General features: G+C 36.6%; 2 protein-coding genes and 1 long non-coding RNA gene across 3 annotated transcripts in view; 1 reads left to right on the top strand and 2 right to left on the bottom strand.

The window, feature by feature from the left end:
• tubb6 (tubulin, beta 6 class V) overlaps positions 1 to 7345 on the bottom strand; it is a 9123-nt gene extending 1778 nt beyond the window's left edge. The window contains exons 1-3 of the mRNA XM_056450709.1: positions 7215 to 7345; positions 3366 to 3474; positions 1983 to 2093 (exon numbers count right to left, since the gene is read on the bottom strand). Coding sequence (XP_056306684.1) covers positions 1983 to 2093; positions 3366 to 3474; positions 7215 to 7271 — 277 coding nt within the window. The 5' untranslated portion in view covers positions 7272 to 7345. The remainder of the gene's footprint in view (positions 1 to 1982; positions 2094 to 3365; positions 3475 to 7214) is intronic.
• The window catches only part of LOC130218509 (uncharacterized), a 25383-nt gene extending 10364 nt beyond the window's left edge, over positions 1 to 15019 (top strand). The window contains exons 4-6 of the long non-coding RNA XR_008835953.1: positions 13098 to 13218; positions 14788 to 14861; positions 14937 to 15019. This is a non-coding gene — a long non-coding RNA (uncharacterized LOC130218509). The remainder of the gene's footprint in view (positions 1 to 13097; positions 13219 to 14787; positions 14862 to 14936) is intronic.
• cidea (cell death inducing DFFA like effector a) lies at positions 9469 to 18667 on the bottom strand. The gene is made up of 5 exons (XM_056450710.1): positions 18508 to 18667; positions 15089 to 15227; positions 13101 to 13256; positions 11185 to 11357; positions 9469 to 9742 (listed from the first exon to the last, which is right to left on the bottom strand). The coding sequence occupies exons 1-5, from the start codon at positions 18546 to 18548 to the stop codon at positions 9634 to 9636; spliced, it is 618 nt and encodes a 205-aa protein (XP_056306685.1). The 5' UTR covers positions 18549 to 18667; the 3' UTR covers positions 9469 to 9633.

Below are 18667 nucleotides of genomic sequence, written 5' to 3'. Positions count from 1 at the left end.
GATCGCATTCATGTAATAGCCAACGAGCATGTCAATCTCTGTGCTCGAGCGCCGATTTCCTCTGTTCCTGCACAACTTCTTGCACGCCCTCAAATATACGCTGCTCAAGTGCAGATCATCTTGCACGCCCTCAAATAAATGCTGCTAAAGTGTGATTTAGTGCGTTTATGTAACTGGTATGTCTCCAACATTTATTAGATTTGCTAGGAATATTTCTGAAGGTCTCCAATAGACCTACAGAGCAGCATTAATGCGTCCTGAAGTGAAACGGCAATAAACTCCAGCAAGATAAAGTCATTGTTTGTTTTATGCAGAGCCACAGACCTTTATCTATAAATAAATATAATTATGGAAACTGTGTTCATCATAACTGAAAGCTACGTCACGTTTGATGGCCTCACGCATCACGCACCTGTCTGTCAGTCAGCTTGCACCTGTCTAGCAGTCACCTTGAAGGGTTAAACAAAGAACGCACGGCACTACTACGGTTACAGAAAGGTTTGCGCTGTTATAATTCACTTACCTTTTAATAAGTTTTTGGTGCGATTATAACCCGAATGTTCTTCTTCTTAAAAACCACCGAATGTTTTGAATGAGAAGCTGTAATGTAGCCGTGGCGGGATGAATTTTGGTATGGCGCCCCGCCACGGACGAATGAATGTAGCGGGAACCATGTCATGCACAATTATCTCATGGGTTTAAAGTACAAATTAAATCAAAACTAACCATATTGATTTTGTTAGCTCACATCGCTATTGGTGAACAATTCATCTGTGCTTGTCATTAAGAAAAAACAGTTTTCCGTTGTAATCTTTAATTGAAATCTGCAAATGCATTTCCTGCTTGTTTTCAGTTAAATTCTCAGATTAAGTCTGTCTGAGGTACTAGGCGTGGCTAACATACATAGCCACACCCCTCCAGCTATCGGTTTTGACAACAAACAGAAATGGTGAGGATGGGGAGTCTGTGAGGTTGTGATAACTCTCCCCAAACCCTTTTCCCCATCGTTCTGAATGAAATGCCTACTTTATTACAATCAGCTCACTGTAAAAAATACAAGCCACGCCCACTGTGTTCACATGTAATACTGCATTTCTCTAGAAACTGCGTCACAATATGAAGAAAATTGTTTTCAGCTTCCGGTTCATTGAGATTTTAAAGAGATTTCTCTGTAAAAGAAAAAATATCCTGTGAGTTCTACGAGTGAAAATGCCCTAATGTCCGGTAGTGCTGTACAATATATTGTTTCAGCATCGATAACTCAACGTGTGCATCAGCAATAGTCACATCACAAGATATATAATGTTGAGTCTGAATTATAGTTGACAAGGAGCCATAGAACACATCTGATTTGTAGAGTGAACCCAGGGAAAGTTTACCTGTGTTTTAAGGCCTTTGATTGATCATTTCAAGAGAGTTTCTCTACAAAAAAATGAAAGTATTGTAATTACCCCATTGGCACATAATTTAGCTTGTTTTAAAGAAAAACTGCTAATTTTGACTTATTCATTCAGAAGGTGAAACCAAAACAATATTTCTACTTGATCTACAAGAATTTTCAGATATATGGACAAGAAACGAGATGAAGCAATATTTTTTTTTTGCATTGTGATTATCCAATATCTGTACCTGAATACTGTTAGACAGAAAACCGTCAAATAGAGCTATTACTACCATCTTGTGAAATGTTTTTATATCGCAATATTTATTGCAGAAAAATAAAATATTGCAATATCAGATTGGGGAGAAAAGACTGTCATTACAGCCAATGCTGCCGAAATGCTGTCAGCTCAGAACAGTAAACCACAATTCAAGGCTCTACTCAACTCAAATGGGCTTGACAAAACTGGGCTAAACAATAGAAGATTGCGAAAAAGGTCTAAACGGAATGGGTCTGAATGAAAACCCTATCAAATAAAATGTGATGAACAGTCCTATAAATGACTCTTCAATAAGGAAAAGTTGACGTGTTGATACTATACCAAAGATGAAGTTGTCTGGTCTGAAAAGCTGCCCAAACGCTCCAGATCGAACACTGTCCATTGTGCCCGGCTCCAGGTCCACAAGGATGGCTCTGGGAACGTACTTGTGAGCTAAACATGAACAAAAACATTATAATTTTTCACTGTAAGTATCATTTACTATAAAAATAGTCTGTAAGTAATGTTGCATAAAGTAATGTACAGCTGAAGTCAAAATTATTCGCACTCCTGTAATTTTTTTATTCAAATACTTCCCAAATGATGTTTAACAGAGAAATAATTTTTCACAGTATTTCCTATATATAATATTTTTTCTTCTGAAGAAAGCATTATTTGCTTTATTTTGGCTAGAACAAAAGAAGATTTTTTAAATAAATTTGTTAAGGTTAATATTATTAGCCCCCTAAAGCAATATTGTTTTCGATTGTCTACAGAACAAACCACTGATATACAATGACTTGCCTAATTAAACTCCATTCAATTCAATTCACCTTTATTTGTATAGCGCTTTTACAATGTAGATTGTGTCAAAGCAGCTTCACGTAAAAGGTAATGGTAAATTGATACAGTTTAGTTCAGTATTCAAAGTTTAAGTTCAGTTCAGTTTAGCTCAGTTCAGTGTGGTTTAATAGTAACTACTGAGGGTTCAAACACTGAAGAGCAAATCCATCGATGCGCAGCTCTACAGATCCCGAACCATGCAAGCTAGTGGCGACAGCGGCAAGGAAAAAACCAATTGGCGAAATTGAAGAAAAAAAACCTCGAGAGAACCAGGCTCAGATGGGTAGGACCATTTCTCCACTGGCCAAACGTTTTGTACAGAGCTGCAGTCCAAGTGCCGGAGTCTCGTCTTGTCCCTGGAGCATCACAGGAATCAGTCTCATGCTCTCCACTCCTCCATGACCACCACAGCAGCTGCTCAGGATACAGCCTGGTCCAGGATATTGAAACCTTGGGACTTTAACTTGCCTAGTTAAACTAATTAACCTAGTTAAGCCTTTAAATGTCACTTTAAGATGAATACTAGTATCTTAAAAAAATATCTCGTCAAATATTATTTACTGTCATCATGGCAAAGATTACATAAATCAGTTATTAGAAATGAGTTATTAAAACCATGTTTAGAAATGTGTTGAAAAAATATACAAGGGGCTAATAATTCTGACTTAGAAGGTATATAAATTTAATATATTTATTTTAAAATAATATAATAACAATATCCATTCATATTTAAGTAATATAAGCACTTTACTAAAACATTATGCCGGTGCGGTCAGACAAGCCCACTGCATTCCTGTGAGCTGACAACACTGTTCAGAGTTTAAGGTCATTGTGAGTTTGTTAAGGGGAGCGTTTCATACTCACTGACACACACATACTTACAGGACGCCTCGTTGTAGTACACATTAATTCTGTCGAGCTGCAGACTTGAGTCACCCACATAGCTGCCGGCTGGATCAATGCCGTGCTCGTCGCTGATGACTTCCCAGAACTATATGTGTGGCACAGATGTTTTGTGTTACTTTAAATGCCAGGTTGGTCAGATACTATCAAAAAACAGTGTTGAGATTCTTTGCATACTCATACACTGAAGGGCACATCAACTATGGCAAGCCGTTTTAACATTTAATCAATAAATCATACTTTTTTATCTCTCTTTCTTTCTTTTTTAACTCGTTTTAGCTATCTGTTCCAGTAGATCCTATCTATCAGTTCATCAAAAAAACATACTTATAATTTTCTGGCATAATATTTATACATTAGAATAAATACAGGGTGTCCGCGGGGGTCTTCAAAAGTATTAAAAGTTGATAAATCAATATAGAGAAATTTAAGGCCCTTAAAAAGTATTAAAAAGTCTTAAATGCTGTTTTGCAGCATTGTTAAACTTTATATCATTTTTGTTTATGCAATGTATGGTTGTATGCTGTTTGCCTGAATTAAATCCGGGAATATCAGGATGCTGTTCAGTTTATGAAATCAATGAAATCCTGCTAGATTTGACATCTTGCTGCTTTGTTTACTGCAGAAACCAAGGCAGCACCGTTATTTCTGCAGCTCTATAGGCGCCAGCTTCCTAAATTAGCTAGATTTAATAGATTTGTATTCAGTATATGAATAATGTTTTAGTTTTGAATTAGTTTCTTATATTAATATTTTGTAAAAATACTGTAAGTTAAAATCCGCCAGTGTTTCTAGTTGAAACCTAAAGTGGTTAAAAGGTCTTAAAATGTATGGAAAGAGTCTTAAAAAGGTCTTAAAAGGTATTGAATTACACTCTCTGATTCCTGTATGTAGCCTGAAATAATAAATAGTATATTTAAAATTAAACACTAGTACTTATTTCAATAGTAATAGCAAAAATTCTGTCAAACTGAAATATCAACTGTTCAGTTCCGACTATAAATATTACAGCTATGATAAGTATGTTGACATATTGTTCATGTCCTTAATTTTTCAACACTATCGTTATAGTAATACTAGAATGGACATTGTACATTTCAATCTAAAGTCTTACAAGTAAAATAATAAAAAAAACAACTAACTGAAAGCATTTGGATTAAACATTTGTATAAATTTAATACGTACAAGTACCTAATATGTATTGGCAATATACTGTTTTACAGTTTTGACGTATTCGGTGTACAATGGTGCCTTATTAATCATGTGAGTTTCTTTTTAAAAAATAACCTGCAATAGGTGAAATCGGTTAAGTAGTCCACTTTATTTTTTACAAATGTTATAGATGTTTTAAGGCTGTGAAACACTCCCTACACACTTCATACTTCTCTCAGACAGGCATTAACATCTCTTGTTTAAACACTCTCAAAGTTCAAACTTTCGTGGAAAATAAGTGCAGTACTATAGAATGATACCAAAGATCAAAACCTGTCGTCAGACACAAACATTCACCGCTGTCAGCAAAAAGTTCATAAAGCTTTTTAGCTTTCGTGTAGATGATGTTGGCATCCAGCGTAATGTTCTTTATCCTGCAGTCACTGATCCACACAGCTAAAGCAGACTCCATCCTTAAGGGGGTTACACACTGGATGAGCCGCGCACATGACAGTTGGAAATAACACACACCGGAGGCACACATTCTCATGTTATTTAAAATGAAATGATTCAGATGGCGCTCTGTGACGCGGCAGACATATAAAGAGTCGTAGCTGGAATATAAACATATGTTTACAATTCTAAAATGCATATCGCTGCGTGGTGCGGCTCATACGATGTGCAACCCGCTTTACGATGGTTTTACTGCGGACAGTTACAACCCTTTTTGCATCCTTATTGAAACTCACACTGCTAGCGATCGAAGATTTATGTTAATTCGTCAAGCTGAATGCATTCCATACTGCACATGAGACGCGGAGGAGATTGTTTGACAGTGGTCTACAGCCAAACAGGATGCAGAACATAATGCGTTGTAAAAATAAAAAGCATGTTAAATTGCACTAAAAAATCAGCGAAACTGCGAGATCGTGAAACGTGAACTGCGTTATAATGAGGGACCACTGTACACAAGAGTGATTGTGTGTATTGACCTTGTTCTTCAATGCGGAAGTACGCTCATTTTTGCGATTGTTTTAGAACTTCCGATTCAGCTGTCTATGGGAGAAATGACTAGGAATAATAAACGGCAGAAAACGGTCAAACTACTTACTCTACAAACAAGTGTTTGCATGACAATACAGACAAAGTAGAATAATATATAAGAAAAAAATATCAGTTTGCAACATCGAACAGCAAAACGAGCTGTTTTTTACGTCTAAAAATGAATGGAAGTGAATGAGACCGGAAGTCTCGAGCCAAAATGATTCAAATGGCTGCGCCTGCTCATATGCGGAGAATAAGGTGAATATTGTTAAAAAAAATAATTAAATAGTTAAAAAATGTACAGTAACTTCCAAAACTACAATTTATTATTTTACACTCATATTTACTAATTAAGTACATAATAAAAGCTATAGCTTTATAAAAGCATCATTACTACCAAATTAAAAATTACTATAAAAACATACATCACACTTGGAATACATACAGTAAAATAGCCAGAACTGAATCAAAAGTGCCTAAAATCTTACATGTTTTATAGTAACAATAGAATAGTTACTCCTCTCTAATGAAATTGAATTAATTGGTACTGGTATGTAATGCATAACTACTTGTATTTACTATTTTACCCTTAAATTTAAATATTAAGTACATAATAAAAGGTATTGCTAAATAGAACTACTACCAAATTATCACTGGTACCAAGTAATATAAAAACTCACATAATCACTATTGGAATGCATACAGTAAAAAAGTCAGAACTGAATAGCTGTTATCTGAACGGCAGATGCCCATAGCATTAATGCCAAAAATCAAAAAGGATTTATTAGTAACAATAGAATAGTTACTCCTCTCTAATCAAATTGAATGAGTTGGTACTATGTAATAGGTAATGCATAACTACTTGTATTTTTATTTTACTATATTAATATGCAAATAAATAAGAACTATGATTAACTATGATACTTAACGTGTACTTCCCTAAGAATGTACCTAATTACATAAGGTAACTGCATGTGTTACAAGGTAAGGTTCAGAGATAGGTGCTTAGTAATTAACCAGCATATGTGATTACTGTGATAAGTACATTGAATTTACACGTGAAACAGGACTGTAAGATATAGTGCTACCCTTAATACACTAGAATAGTGTACTAGTAGTTAAAACTACTGTTAGCATGTTATGAATATTAGCGCGTATAGATGTTGAATGTGGAAACCGCTTGCCATACATTTCGCCACACCTATGTGCATCTGATGCGCCCTTAAAATGTAGCGGGTTTAAGCATCGATCCTATTTAAGCACAATAAACTACACATGGGCTGTATGGATAAGACTTGTTTGCGATTCTCTATCATTTGTTTTAGGAGTGAATCTAGTTCGGGAAAATATTTCGGACTCAATCGAACCGCACTTGTCATTTTATGATTCACTTAAAGAACTGGACCATACGAGTTGTTTGTTTAAGAATCTAACCATAGGCTAACTTCAGTTTTACATTTAAAACTAATGACTTATTTGCTGATTATCCTTCACTTCAGGCAGGCTAGGCTATACTCAAAAAGTTTTACCAAAGTTTTATTTCCCAAACTGCATTAGCCTAAATAGATTTGGATGCAAATATATGATAATAAATCGAGGCATAATGTGAAAAGAAAATGAAAATAAGCTGACCTTTGTTCCTATCTGGTTCCCGCACTGTCCGGCTTGGATGTGAACGATCTCCCTCATTTTGCTGTGTGGGTGTTTGAAGACTGATGAAGATGCTCCTCTGGATGAGCTCTGACTGTCCGTGAGTCAGTTTAGTTCAGTTCAGCACGCGAGCTTCAGCTTTCAGACCCTCCGACTATTGGACGCGAATTTGATTGACAGATCAGCTGCGCAATCACGTGTCGTCATTTCTCTTATTCGCAGATCAACACTTTCTGCTTCAGATGTGCGATATGTGTGTGTGATTGCCGATCTCATACCGAGAAGCTGAGTATTAATAATAATAATAACAGTAATAATAATAAGACATGTTTCCTGAGCAGAGAATTAGCATATTGATATGATTTCTAAAGGATCATGTGACATAATGTTTAGCTTTACATAGCAGAAATTAATGTATCAGCCTGTTTTACTGTTTTATATTAAATAAAAATGAGCCTTTAGCGAGCATTAGAAACTACTTCAAAAACATAAAGAAAATTATCAAATTGTTCTAAATTGTATAAAATTGTAAATGGTTTATAAACATACACTGGCCGGCCACTTTATTAGGTACACCCTACTAATACCAGGTTGGACCCTCTTTTGCCTTTAGAACTCTCCAGTTCTAGCACATCCCAAAGGTGCTCTATTGGATTGAGATCTGGTGACTGTGGAGGCAATTTGAGTACAGTGAACTCATTGTCATGTTCAGGAAACCAGTCTGAGATGATTCGTGCTTTATGGCATGGCACGTTATCCTGCTGGAAGTAGCCATCAGAGGATTGGTACAATGTGCTCATAAAGGGATGGACATGATCAGCAACAATACTCAGGTACGTTGTGGCATTGACACGATGCTCAATTGGTACTAATGGACCCAAAGTGTGCCAAGAAAATATCCCCCACACCATTACACCACCACCACCAGCCTGAAACGTTGATACAAGGTAGGATGAATCCATGTTGTTGATGCCAAATTCTGACCCGACCATCCGAATTTCGCAACAGAAATGGAGACTCATCAGACCAGGCAACGTTTCTCCAATCTTCTATTGTCCAATTTTGGTGAGCCTGTGTGAATTGTAGCCTCAGTTTCCTGTTCTTAGCTGACAGGAGTGGCACCCGGTGTGGTCTTCTGCTGCTGTAGCCCATCCGCCTCAAGGTTGGAGGTGTTGTGTGTTCAGAGATGCTCTTCTGCAGACCTCGGTTGAAACGAGTGCTTATTTGAGTTACTGTTGCCTTTCTATCAGCTGGAGCCAGTCTGGCCATTCTCCTCTGACCTTTGGCATCAACAAGGCATTTGTGCCCACAGAACTGCCGCTCACTGGATATTTCCTCTTTTTCAGACAATTCTCTGTAAACCCTAGAGATGGTTGTGCGTGAAAATCCCAGTAGATCAGCAGTTTCTGAAATACTCAGACCAGCCCGTCTGGCACCAACAACAATGCCACATTCAAAGTCACTCAAATCACCTTTCTTCCCCATTGTGATGCGGGGTTTGAACTGCAGCAGATCGTCTTGACCATGTCTACATGCCTAAATGCATTGAATTGCTACCATGTGATTGGCTGATTAGAAATTTGCGTAAACAAGCAGTTGGACAGGTGTACCTAATAAAGTGGCTGTTGAGTGTATCCCCCATAGTCCAGAGTAATCTTTTAAAATACAAGTCTTGAGATTTTTATATTTCTGACTAAATTTTAATAAATTTTCTGTAATATTTGCTTTTTTAAGATCTTGATGTCAAATCCAGACAAAATTATATTACTGTAATAACACTGTAAAACATTACTGTAAAAATCAATGTGATAAACACATATTGGCTCTATAAAGGGGTACAAATGTCTGGTTTCATTGTAATGTATAAGTAAAACTAACACAATCTCACAGCACTTCATAACTTTTTGATTTAGTGGTTATTAATACGTACTGTATGATTTTGAACAATCTTATTTGTACATTTTAGTATGATTCGTTCGTTCCCAATCATGGTGGTGTTTGGGGACACGTCTCCTTTTAAAAGTCTTATGTGTAGTAAATTAAATTGTATGAATTTCCTTTAATTAGCCACTTTTTTGCCAATACATAAAATAGTTACGTTTCCTGGTGAGATGGTCAAACCAGATCAAATATTTTAAAAATGCAGCGACAGAACAAGTTTAACTGGAGATGTTTGCTGAAGACTTGCTAAATATTTAGTTTTCTTTCAGTTCACTATTTTATTTTTATTCACAGACACAACATTAAATGTTACCAGAAATAAGCAGGTATGCCATTACATATACAATCAATGACGCAATATATGTATTGCTGTCTAAACATGTTGGCAATAACTAAACATGAGTGCAGAAGTTGTTGTTTTTGTTCAATATCTGTAATCTGTCATCAGCTGATATGGCGTTTAGCTTGAGCAGTCCTCTTCTCCGATATACCGTAACACATATGTGGAGGCGCACAGGAGAATCTGACCCGTCAGTTTGGCCATGTACATGAAACATCGCAATAAAGACCTGAGGAAGGACAAAAGTTAGTACTAAAAACATACAGTAACAACTGCAACGTGATAATATTTATAACATACTGTAGACTATGGTTTCATTTATGCTCTATTGTGAATAACAGCAGGGTGAGAACGTTGCACACTTGAAAGTATCTTTACATTTTACATTATTTTTTGCAATATATATATTTTTTTTAATCATTTGTTTTGGCGACGCGGTGGCTCATTGGTTAGGTCTGTCACTTCACAGCAAGAAGGTCGCTGGTTCGAGTCCCAGCTAGGCCAGTTGCCATTTATGTGTGGAGTTTGCATGTTCTCCCAGTGTTGGTGTGGGTTTCCTCTGGATGGTCCGGTTTCCCCCACAGTCCAAACACATGCGCTATTTGTGTGTGTGTGTGTGTGTGTGTGTGTGTGTGTGTGTGTGTGTGTGTGTGTGTGTGTGTGTGTGTGTGTGTGTGTGTGAATGAGTGTGTACAGTTTCCCAGTGTTGGGTTGGGGCTGGAAGGGCATCCGAGGTTTAAATCATATGCTGAAATAGTTGGCAGTTCATTTCGCTGTGGTGACCCCAGATTAATAATGCGACCCAGCTGAAGGAAAATTAATCAATGAATCATTCATTTATTTACATTTTTGTATATTTCATTCATATTTATTTTATATTTCATTTGCCCAGAAGATCTAAATGGCTAAATGAAATTTATTGAGAAAAACAGCATAGATTCATTAGGCAGCGTGTGTGAGAGCACTAGATCATTTCAGAGGTACACCCAGCTCTGCGAGTTCATCAACTCTTTTAGAAACTATAATTGAATGATGGAAGCTTTCAGCAGGGCATTTGATCCCAGTTTGATGAGCCGTTTCTCCTGTGTCAGGCCACCAACTGTGGGCGCTATGTCATAATCACGCCCCTACAAGAGCAAGCACCTGATTGGTTAACGTGGCACGATGGTCAAAATGATCAATTGGCACCGGTTCATTGGCGGGAATTGTGCCAGTCGTGTCGCAGGATGTCTATTCACGTGTATTCACTTAACATGTAAATTACTCGCGCTTGACGCTTCAACCGCGTCTGGTGTGAACACACCATTAGACTATGCGTCAGGTGGTGTAACTGTTTTTCCCATCCTTAAAACAGTCCAAAGTGTTTTTCGACTGAAAGTACACCTATTGCAGGAGATTAACAAAGGAAAGAATCTTTCAAATATGGTAATAGGACATTTTAAACACTAGTAGCATGAGATTTTGCATCTAACTGCATGTGCTGACGTTTCTCCAGACGAGGATTGATATAAATCACATAGGAGCTTTAAAGCCTGGCAGGAAATTAACTTTTGTGTGTGTGTGTGTGTGTGTGTGTGTGTGTGTGTGTGTGTGTGTGTGTGTGCGTGCGTGTGTGTGTGCGTGTGTGTGTGTGTGTGTGTGTGTGTGTGTGTGTGTGTGTGGATAACTTACATCAGAAAGTACTTGGCTCTGGTGCACTTGATGTCATATGAGAGTGTGTATATTTCATAAAGAGTGGCTTTAACGGTGAGGCAGCCCAGAAAATCCTTCGGGTTCAGCTTGTACAGGTCAAAGCTCAGTTTGGCAATCCCACTTCTTCTCGGCTGTCTGAAACTTGGCAGAACCTGTGAAATATGGATTGAGGACAACACAAACATCTTGTGGGACAAATCACTGAGCGAAAGAAACAATTGTGTCATCAGAGTTCTGGGTAAATGCTGGTTGTATAAAGCTGAAACACTGACTGTTTAATACATGATGAAATTAATTCATTATTCGTTTATGCTTTAAAAACAAAACAATTGATGATGACAGTTTCAAAACCTGAGTAGGAAAACAACTGATAAATAAACTGCTGCAAAACTTGGGATTAATCCTGTCCTCAACCCTGATTAAACCCAGTTTTAAATCACTTAATAAACAGAGATTATGAAACACAAAAAGCACAGCTCTTAAATCCTGAATAAAACAGTGTCAATTGTTTTGACTTAAAAAGAAAGTTTTTGTAATTTTTTGCTGTGTTATTCTTCTTTTCAAGGTTTCAGATTAGTATTTCAGTAATTAATGGTCCTTTTTCCACTGAGTGGTCTGGTACAGTTCAGTTCGGTAGGCTTTTATGGCCGTTTCCACTGTCAAAGGGTACCTAAACGCAAACTGTACCATCTCACTTTTTGGGTACCCTTTGCAAAGGGTACCTAGCACAACTAAAGGGTACCAAAAGGCGGAGCTAGACGCTCAGCTGAAGACTATTGGTTTACAGAGATACGTCACTAGTGCGTGCACAAGCCATTTTTAAATACACAGCTGAGACGTTACACCGTTAATAACACATTTGCATTCAATTCAAGTTTATTTGTATAGCGCTTTCCACAATAATTATTGTTTCAAAGCAGCTTTGAGAAGGTGCACATTATTGCATTACAATCAAATTCGGAAAAGTTTAGATTATTAGTTATCATAACTTTTATTAGTTACAATAACTTTAGTTAACCAGTAACTAATAGCTTTTTACCGTTAAAGTTATTAAACATAGAATAGTTAACTTGCGGTTATATAGATGTTGACTAAATTGTTAATGATCATTCCATACTGATAAATAAATAATAATAATAATAAACAGTGACTGTTTTAGGTATTTCTTAATTACTCTTTTCTTATTTTATTTGATTTATTTCTCTTTTCTTTGGATGGTTTATTTTCATGAGTTTATCAAATAAAATATAAAACTGTAAATTAATCGATGCTTGTGTTTTAAGCAAAATAAACAAACCAAAACGTAAAGTAAAATTCAAAGCATTATCTTGTTGAACATAATAGGGTATATGCACAGCTAGCGTCTCTTCCCGTATTGATAAACGTCCGGTGAACAGTCAATGTGACTTCTTTCAGTTTCATACGGTTCCTTTTACAGCATCAATACAGTAATGTAATTAAAACATAATCAGTTAAATAGTCTTCAGCATTCATTTAGTTGTTCAAACGTAAAACGAGATGATAAGCGTTTACACGCACGCGTCTGTCAGGATCAACAGGCTAGCATAAAAATTCTATTGAAAATACTGGAGTAAAATAAATATTCATATTTTAAAGACATGACGCTGAACAATGTTATTTTAATGCAGTGCTTCTTGCACATTCTACTTTATATCGTATATCAGTCAGAAATATAGAAAACAGACCTTAAACGCTCCGATTTTGTTATGGCATACAGTTCACCAGACGCGCTTGACCCAGGTAACTGATAACTTAAAACTCCTTCTGCATACTTCTGCATATACCCTAATCAGATTTGCAGTGTAATGGAGGAAATCTAGATGTGTTGTGTTGTGAGTATGTTGTTTTATTCCTCTTTCCCCCCTCTACAGTACCAGTTTGCTGGGTGTCCAGATGTCTCCTTTCTCCAGGACCATGAATGGAGTATTAGTGGGCAGAGACTGAAAGAAGGCCTCAGACTCCACCACCGTCCCATCATCCTCCAGCACCAGCGTGAGCATCTGACAGGCTATCAGGAAAGAACTGGCCACCTGACAGAGGGAGAGAGATTATTATTATAATTATTATTTTGTTATATTTTCATATTAATGTTTTTTTTTCTATGTTTTTGTCAAAATTCTAATTGTGTGTATTTTTTTCTGTATGTATATATTGATTCATTTTCCTTCAGCTTAGTTCCTAATTATAAGGGGTTAAACTATTCTGGCATATGGTTTTACGCTTCGGATGCCCTTCCAGCCACAACCCAGCACTGGGAAACACCCATACACACACACAGACACACACACACACACACACACACACACTACAGCCAATTTTGTTTACCCAATTCGCCTATAGTGCATGTGTTTGGACAGTGGGGTAAACCGGAGCAGCTGAAGGAGAGCACAGGAAGAAACATGCAAACTCCACACAGAAATGCCAACTGCCCCAGCCGGGACTCCAACCAGCGACCCTCTTGCTGTGCTAACCACTGAGCCACCGTGCCGCCCTGTATTTATATGTATTATATGTAATCTGCAATGCTTTGGCATTGACCCTTTTCACAAGACTTTTAATGATCATCAGGCTTAAATCCTTGAAAGTTTTTTAATATTTGGACTTTTAAAATAATGTATGTATATTTAAATGTACTTATGTATGTAATAAATCATCTTTGCATCCAATTACAAAAAAACAAATAATTATTGCTTATGCAAGGCATTTCTAATGCAGCATCTATTGGGGCAGGACAGTAAATTTCGAGTTGTTTTCTAATCTGGCTGCCATTATCAGTCTCACACTATTTTTTGTATCTTTTTCTGAAAGTCTTAATAACACCACCGTAGAGTTTTTCTCTTATTATTTCAGCAAATAAGATTGTAAAAAAATGATTTCTTGTACTCTCCCATTCACTGCACTCTGAGTTTACCAACTATGACGACTTCTGCTACTGAGAAACCCGGAGATGTGAAAAGAGTCTATACCTGACAAGTCATGCCAATAAATCTTATATGAACTAAATTGAATTGAATTGAGAGGGAGAGAGAGAAATTGACTTTATTGATATTTTATTGATCTCACAACTATGAGAAAAATTTTATACCATTAATTTGATTTAATATATTGTTAAAGAAAATATGTAGAACTATTTTTAATAAAACAAATTTTAACCAACTGAAAGCATCCTGATTATATGGATTGCATGTTATATTTTTTTAAGGAATTTTCAACACAAAACACTTCATTAAAGTCTTAGCTGATGAGCGCCATCAGCTGGACAGGAGTGTGTTTTGTCTGTCTCTTTTCACTGCGCTTCCACTTCATTTCAACTGTGCACACACTTCACTCTCGAGGAAAAACTCACTCCTGTCCAGCTGATGGACCAAAAGATGCACATTAAATGAAGAAAACAACAATAGAGGCCTCTCATTAGACGTATAAAGTTTCAAATAAGGATATTTTTCTTACAAAAACAAATTAATTTACTAAAACAGACCTTTATTCACCCACCAGAGCCAAAGGTGATGAATTTTATTAGACTTCTTATTGACTCCTGATTTTTCTTCTTAACTTTTTCAGGTGATGGTCTGCACCACCTTTGCAGTGCCTGCATCCACACCTTGAGAACCACTGAATTATAGGATGCCTTGAGGGTGAGTATTTACATTTTGGTTGAAGTAACACTTTAAGGCTAACAGATACTAAAGAAAATGACATTTAGTTTTTAGGTGGACTTTAGAAATCATTTCCCAGATGGAGGAAATGAAAGGACATTTTGAAGACTGAACAGAACCAGACTGCAGTATTATTGGTGAGCATGAAAGACTTTTTCAAATCCACTGAAATGACTAGTTTAGCTGTACTGAGCTTCGGATCGGACCTGCTCCATGAGATCTGCCAGAGAGGTGGCCGTGAAGCCTTTCCTCCGCCGCCGGTTCGGTGTGCAGACTTTATACGGCCGCGGCTGAGGAGGGGACAACATTCGCTGAGCCAGAGACGTCTGAACTGACGACACAGACCTACAACACACACACACAAACACACACTTATATAGAAGGTTAGGCGTAGACATGGGCCGGTGTAAGATTCTGACGGTATGATAGGCTCGGTTAAACATTTAACAGCATCTCAGTATTGTGATTACTGCTCTAAAATATGTTCTTTTTAAATGTCTGGGTAAAAAAAAACAACCTTTTCCCCATTGAACACAGTATATTTTATTTTAAAAAACATTTTACATATTTTGGAACAGAAAACATGTCTGGCTAAATAATGAAAGTAAATCATTTAGTTCTGTTGTCTTCATTAGTTTTAAAAACACAGTATTCTTTACAGCTTGAAAAGGCATCTTGATTATCTTTCAAAAGTTTACACTTAGCTGATGATTGATTATAAGCAAGTTTGGCTGTCCCGGGAGAGAGCCCTGAGCTCAAAAGGTCCTTAAGCCCTGGGCTCCCACCCGTTTGCAGGGCGAGAGGGAAGCTTTGAGCTCAGGTAGATCTCGACAACTCCCTCCTTGATAAGAGCTGATGACTAAAATGATTGCTATGAAGAGATATGGAGAGATATGCTGCAGGATGAGAGTTTGACTGTAGTGCTAAATTTAGATCGATCAATTCACTTGTAGTGCACGTTTTTTGGAGTGTGGGAGGAAACCGGAGAACCCGGGGAAATCACACGCGAGCACGGGAACAACATGCAAACTACGCACAGAAATGTCAGCTGGCCTGTTAAAGGACTAGAACCGGTGACGTTCTTGCTGTGAGGCAACAGTGCTAACCACTGGGCCACCGTGCCGCCCTATGAAAGGTGGAGAAGTAGGGGTGGAAGGGTGGATTCTTGAAAAATCAAAGATGGCTGTAGTGAGAAACCCTGGCTCTTTATAGTGGGTTAGGACTGGCCTGATTGGTGGATCATACTTAGCTAATGCAGAACCAGCCGTGTTCAATCATAATCACGTGATCCTCTCGAAATTAGTTTATAAATAAACTTCACTTCTTTTCTTTGGATATAAAGTAAGCGCCTGCACTGTTCAGCTTTAGAGCATGCTTGGATGTTTGTTTATAAGTGATTTGTTTGCTGAATCGTGGACTGACCAGTAGCTTTGATGTGGAGGGCCCTTTTCAGCTGGAGATACTGTTGCCCTAAAAAACTAATTAAAAGAGTTCTTGACTTTATCAAGTTTATAAAACCTTGATTTATCCAAACCACAGTAAACCCTAAACTGGTTACCGTCCCATGCCTAGTTAGACATAATGTATTTTGTACTAGGGCTGCACAATATATCGTCTCAGCATTGATATCAACAGTGTGCAAGTCTGCAGTAGTCACATCAGGATCTGTAACGTCATGTTGGGATGAACTACAGTAATCTAATAGTGTAAAACATTTTCATAATAATGTGTTTTTAGGGCTTGTGACTGTAAGATTTAGAGCGAATTGAAAACATTTGGCCTCAAGAAATGATAATGTTGGCCACATTAAAAAAGGCTAAACTATGATTCGTTATTTATATACTAAAGGTGCTATTTTACATTTGATAATTACATTTCAACGTAATTACTTAATAACTTTTATGCTGTTAGACTCTATTGAAAAGCATGAAGTGATGTTCATTTTGTTTATTATATATAATATATCTTTATTTTACTGTTTTTATCTGTGCTTTCTTTTATTTAGTGTAATTTTGTATATTTTACGCAGAAGCAATTCCCTACGAAATCAGATTAAAATAAACAAAAACAAACAAGTCCATATCGTGGCTCCTCATAACTCACCGAAGTCCTGTGAAACAAAACGATCGGTCAGTGTAAGAAATTGAACAATATTTTTAATATTATTAGCTGTAATCTAGAACCGACAGGACGACAATGGACTAGATTTACGCATGCGCCGAGAACTGTTTGACCAGGCTGTGGATTAAAGCTAATAACATCATAAATAATGTTCAGTTCTGTTTTGCTTCACGACTCATGTCACCGGTGGCCATGGTTATTGATTTGGACTTGTTTGTTTGTGTTTATTTTAGTCCAAAAAAAACCCTGTCACCATTCACTGCCATTATATTAATCACCAAGGACCACGGAGTCAGCTCAAAACCTTCTTTAATGTTCTGCTGAAGAATGAAAGGTCTCCTACATCTTGGATGATCTGCAGCTGAGTAAATAAACAGGAAAATGTTGTTTTTTTGGATGAACTATCTCTTTAACCAACACTTGACCTGTAGTTTCTCCTGCCTACAGCTTGTCTGAATTCCTGAAATAACAGCATTATGACAGGATTTAGGAGTTTCAGGCAATCTGGCTGAACAGTTTTGCATAAGAATGAGTTGTGTTTATATAAACAGGAAGAGAGCTGTTTACTTTAATCCAGCAAGCAGTTCAGATTACTCACTGTTCTGATTACTCAATGTAATTATTTGGTTTGTGCATTTATAGACTATATAATATGTCTATAATAATATAGACTAGACATGTTTGTATTTCTTCCTTTTACAATGAGCAAGAAAGCAGAAAATAACATTAAACTACATTACATTTTAAGGTGCAAAGACTGAAATAGTATTTGATAATCTTTACTTAAAACATTGGAAAATCTTTATAGCTTTTTATATCTACTTTAGTTTAATAGTAGAGAGGTACAATATTAAATTAAAGAGACAATAAGTAACCAACAACTGATCTAATTACCCAAAATTGGTTTAAACTTTCTTACTTTCTGAATCAAACTTAGTACAATTATGAAATCTAGCACCAAATACAACATTAAAAACAAATACACACATAAATTAAAATAATAATGTAAACTAAGATTAAATACATATATAACTACAAATATATGCATAAAATACAGCAATAGTCCAATGTATAATAAGGGTTAATTTGTGTATTGACAATTAACAGTATTTATTAATTTATATTTAATACTTATTTAGTAATACTGTATATTGTTATTCTACGTGTATTAGCATAAACTGTAATGGTTATTTTGACGGCGTTTCAAACCAAATTGGGGTCAAATATGGACCAAACAATGTAAACTCTTGGTTAAAAACTAACTAAATTTACCCGAGTGATTAGGTTTGTCTTATTTTACACAATTGTGAGTTAGACAACACCCTAACATTTGTGAAATGGAAACTAAACATTAATGTTAAGTGTTACGACCTAATTAGGACATTAGATTTCAAACAGAAGAAATACATGAAGGATTTTAACTGTTTATTTACATAAACGTCACCTCAACGATGTTGCTGTGCTGTAAATCTTCAAATACGTTAGCGGTTATAGCGTCTCTTACCTCATTAAAGATGTAGGGACTAATGTTTTCGCGTACTCCATGCTTCACAAACTACCGAAGAGGATAAAAACACACTGAGAGAGCTGAATCTGGAAACACTAACGTTAATACCCTGAGTGTGACCCGCTGAGGAATTAATAATATAATGCTGCACTAATGA

This window comes from Danio aesculapii, chromosome 24, assembly GCF_903798145.1.
Source record: "Danio aesculapii chromosome 24, fDanAes4.1, whole genome shotgun sequence".
NCBI classification, from domain to species: domain Eukaryota; kingdom Metazoa; phylum Chordata; class Actinopteri; order Cypriniformes; family Danionidae; genus Danio; species Danio aesculapii.
The sequence above is the reverse complement of the archived record's forward strand: the minus strand, read 5'-3'. Positions and strand labels throughout refer to the sequence as shown.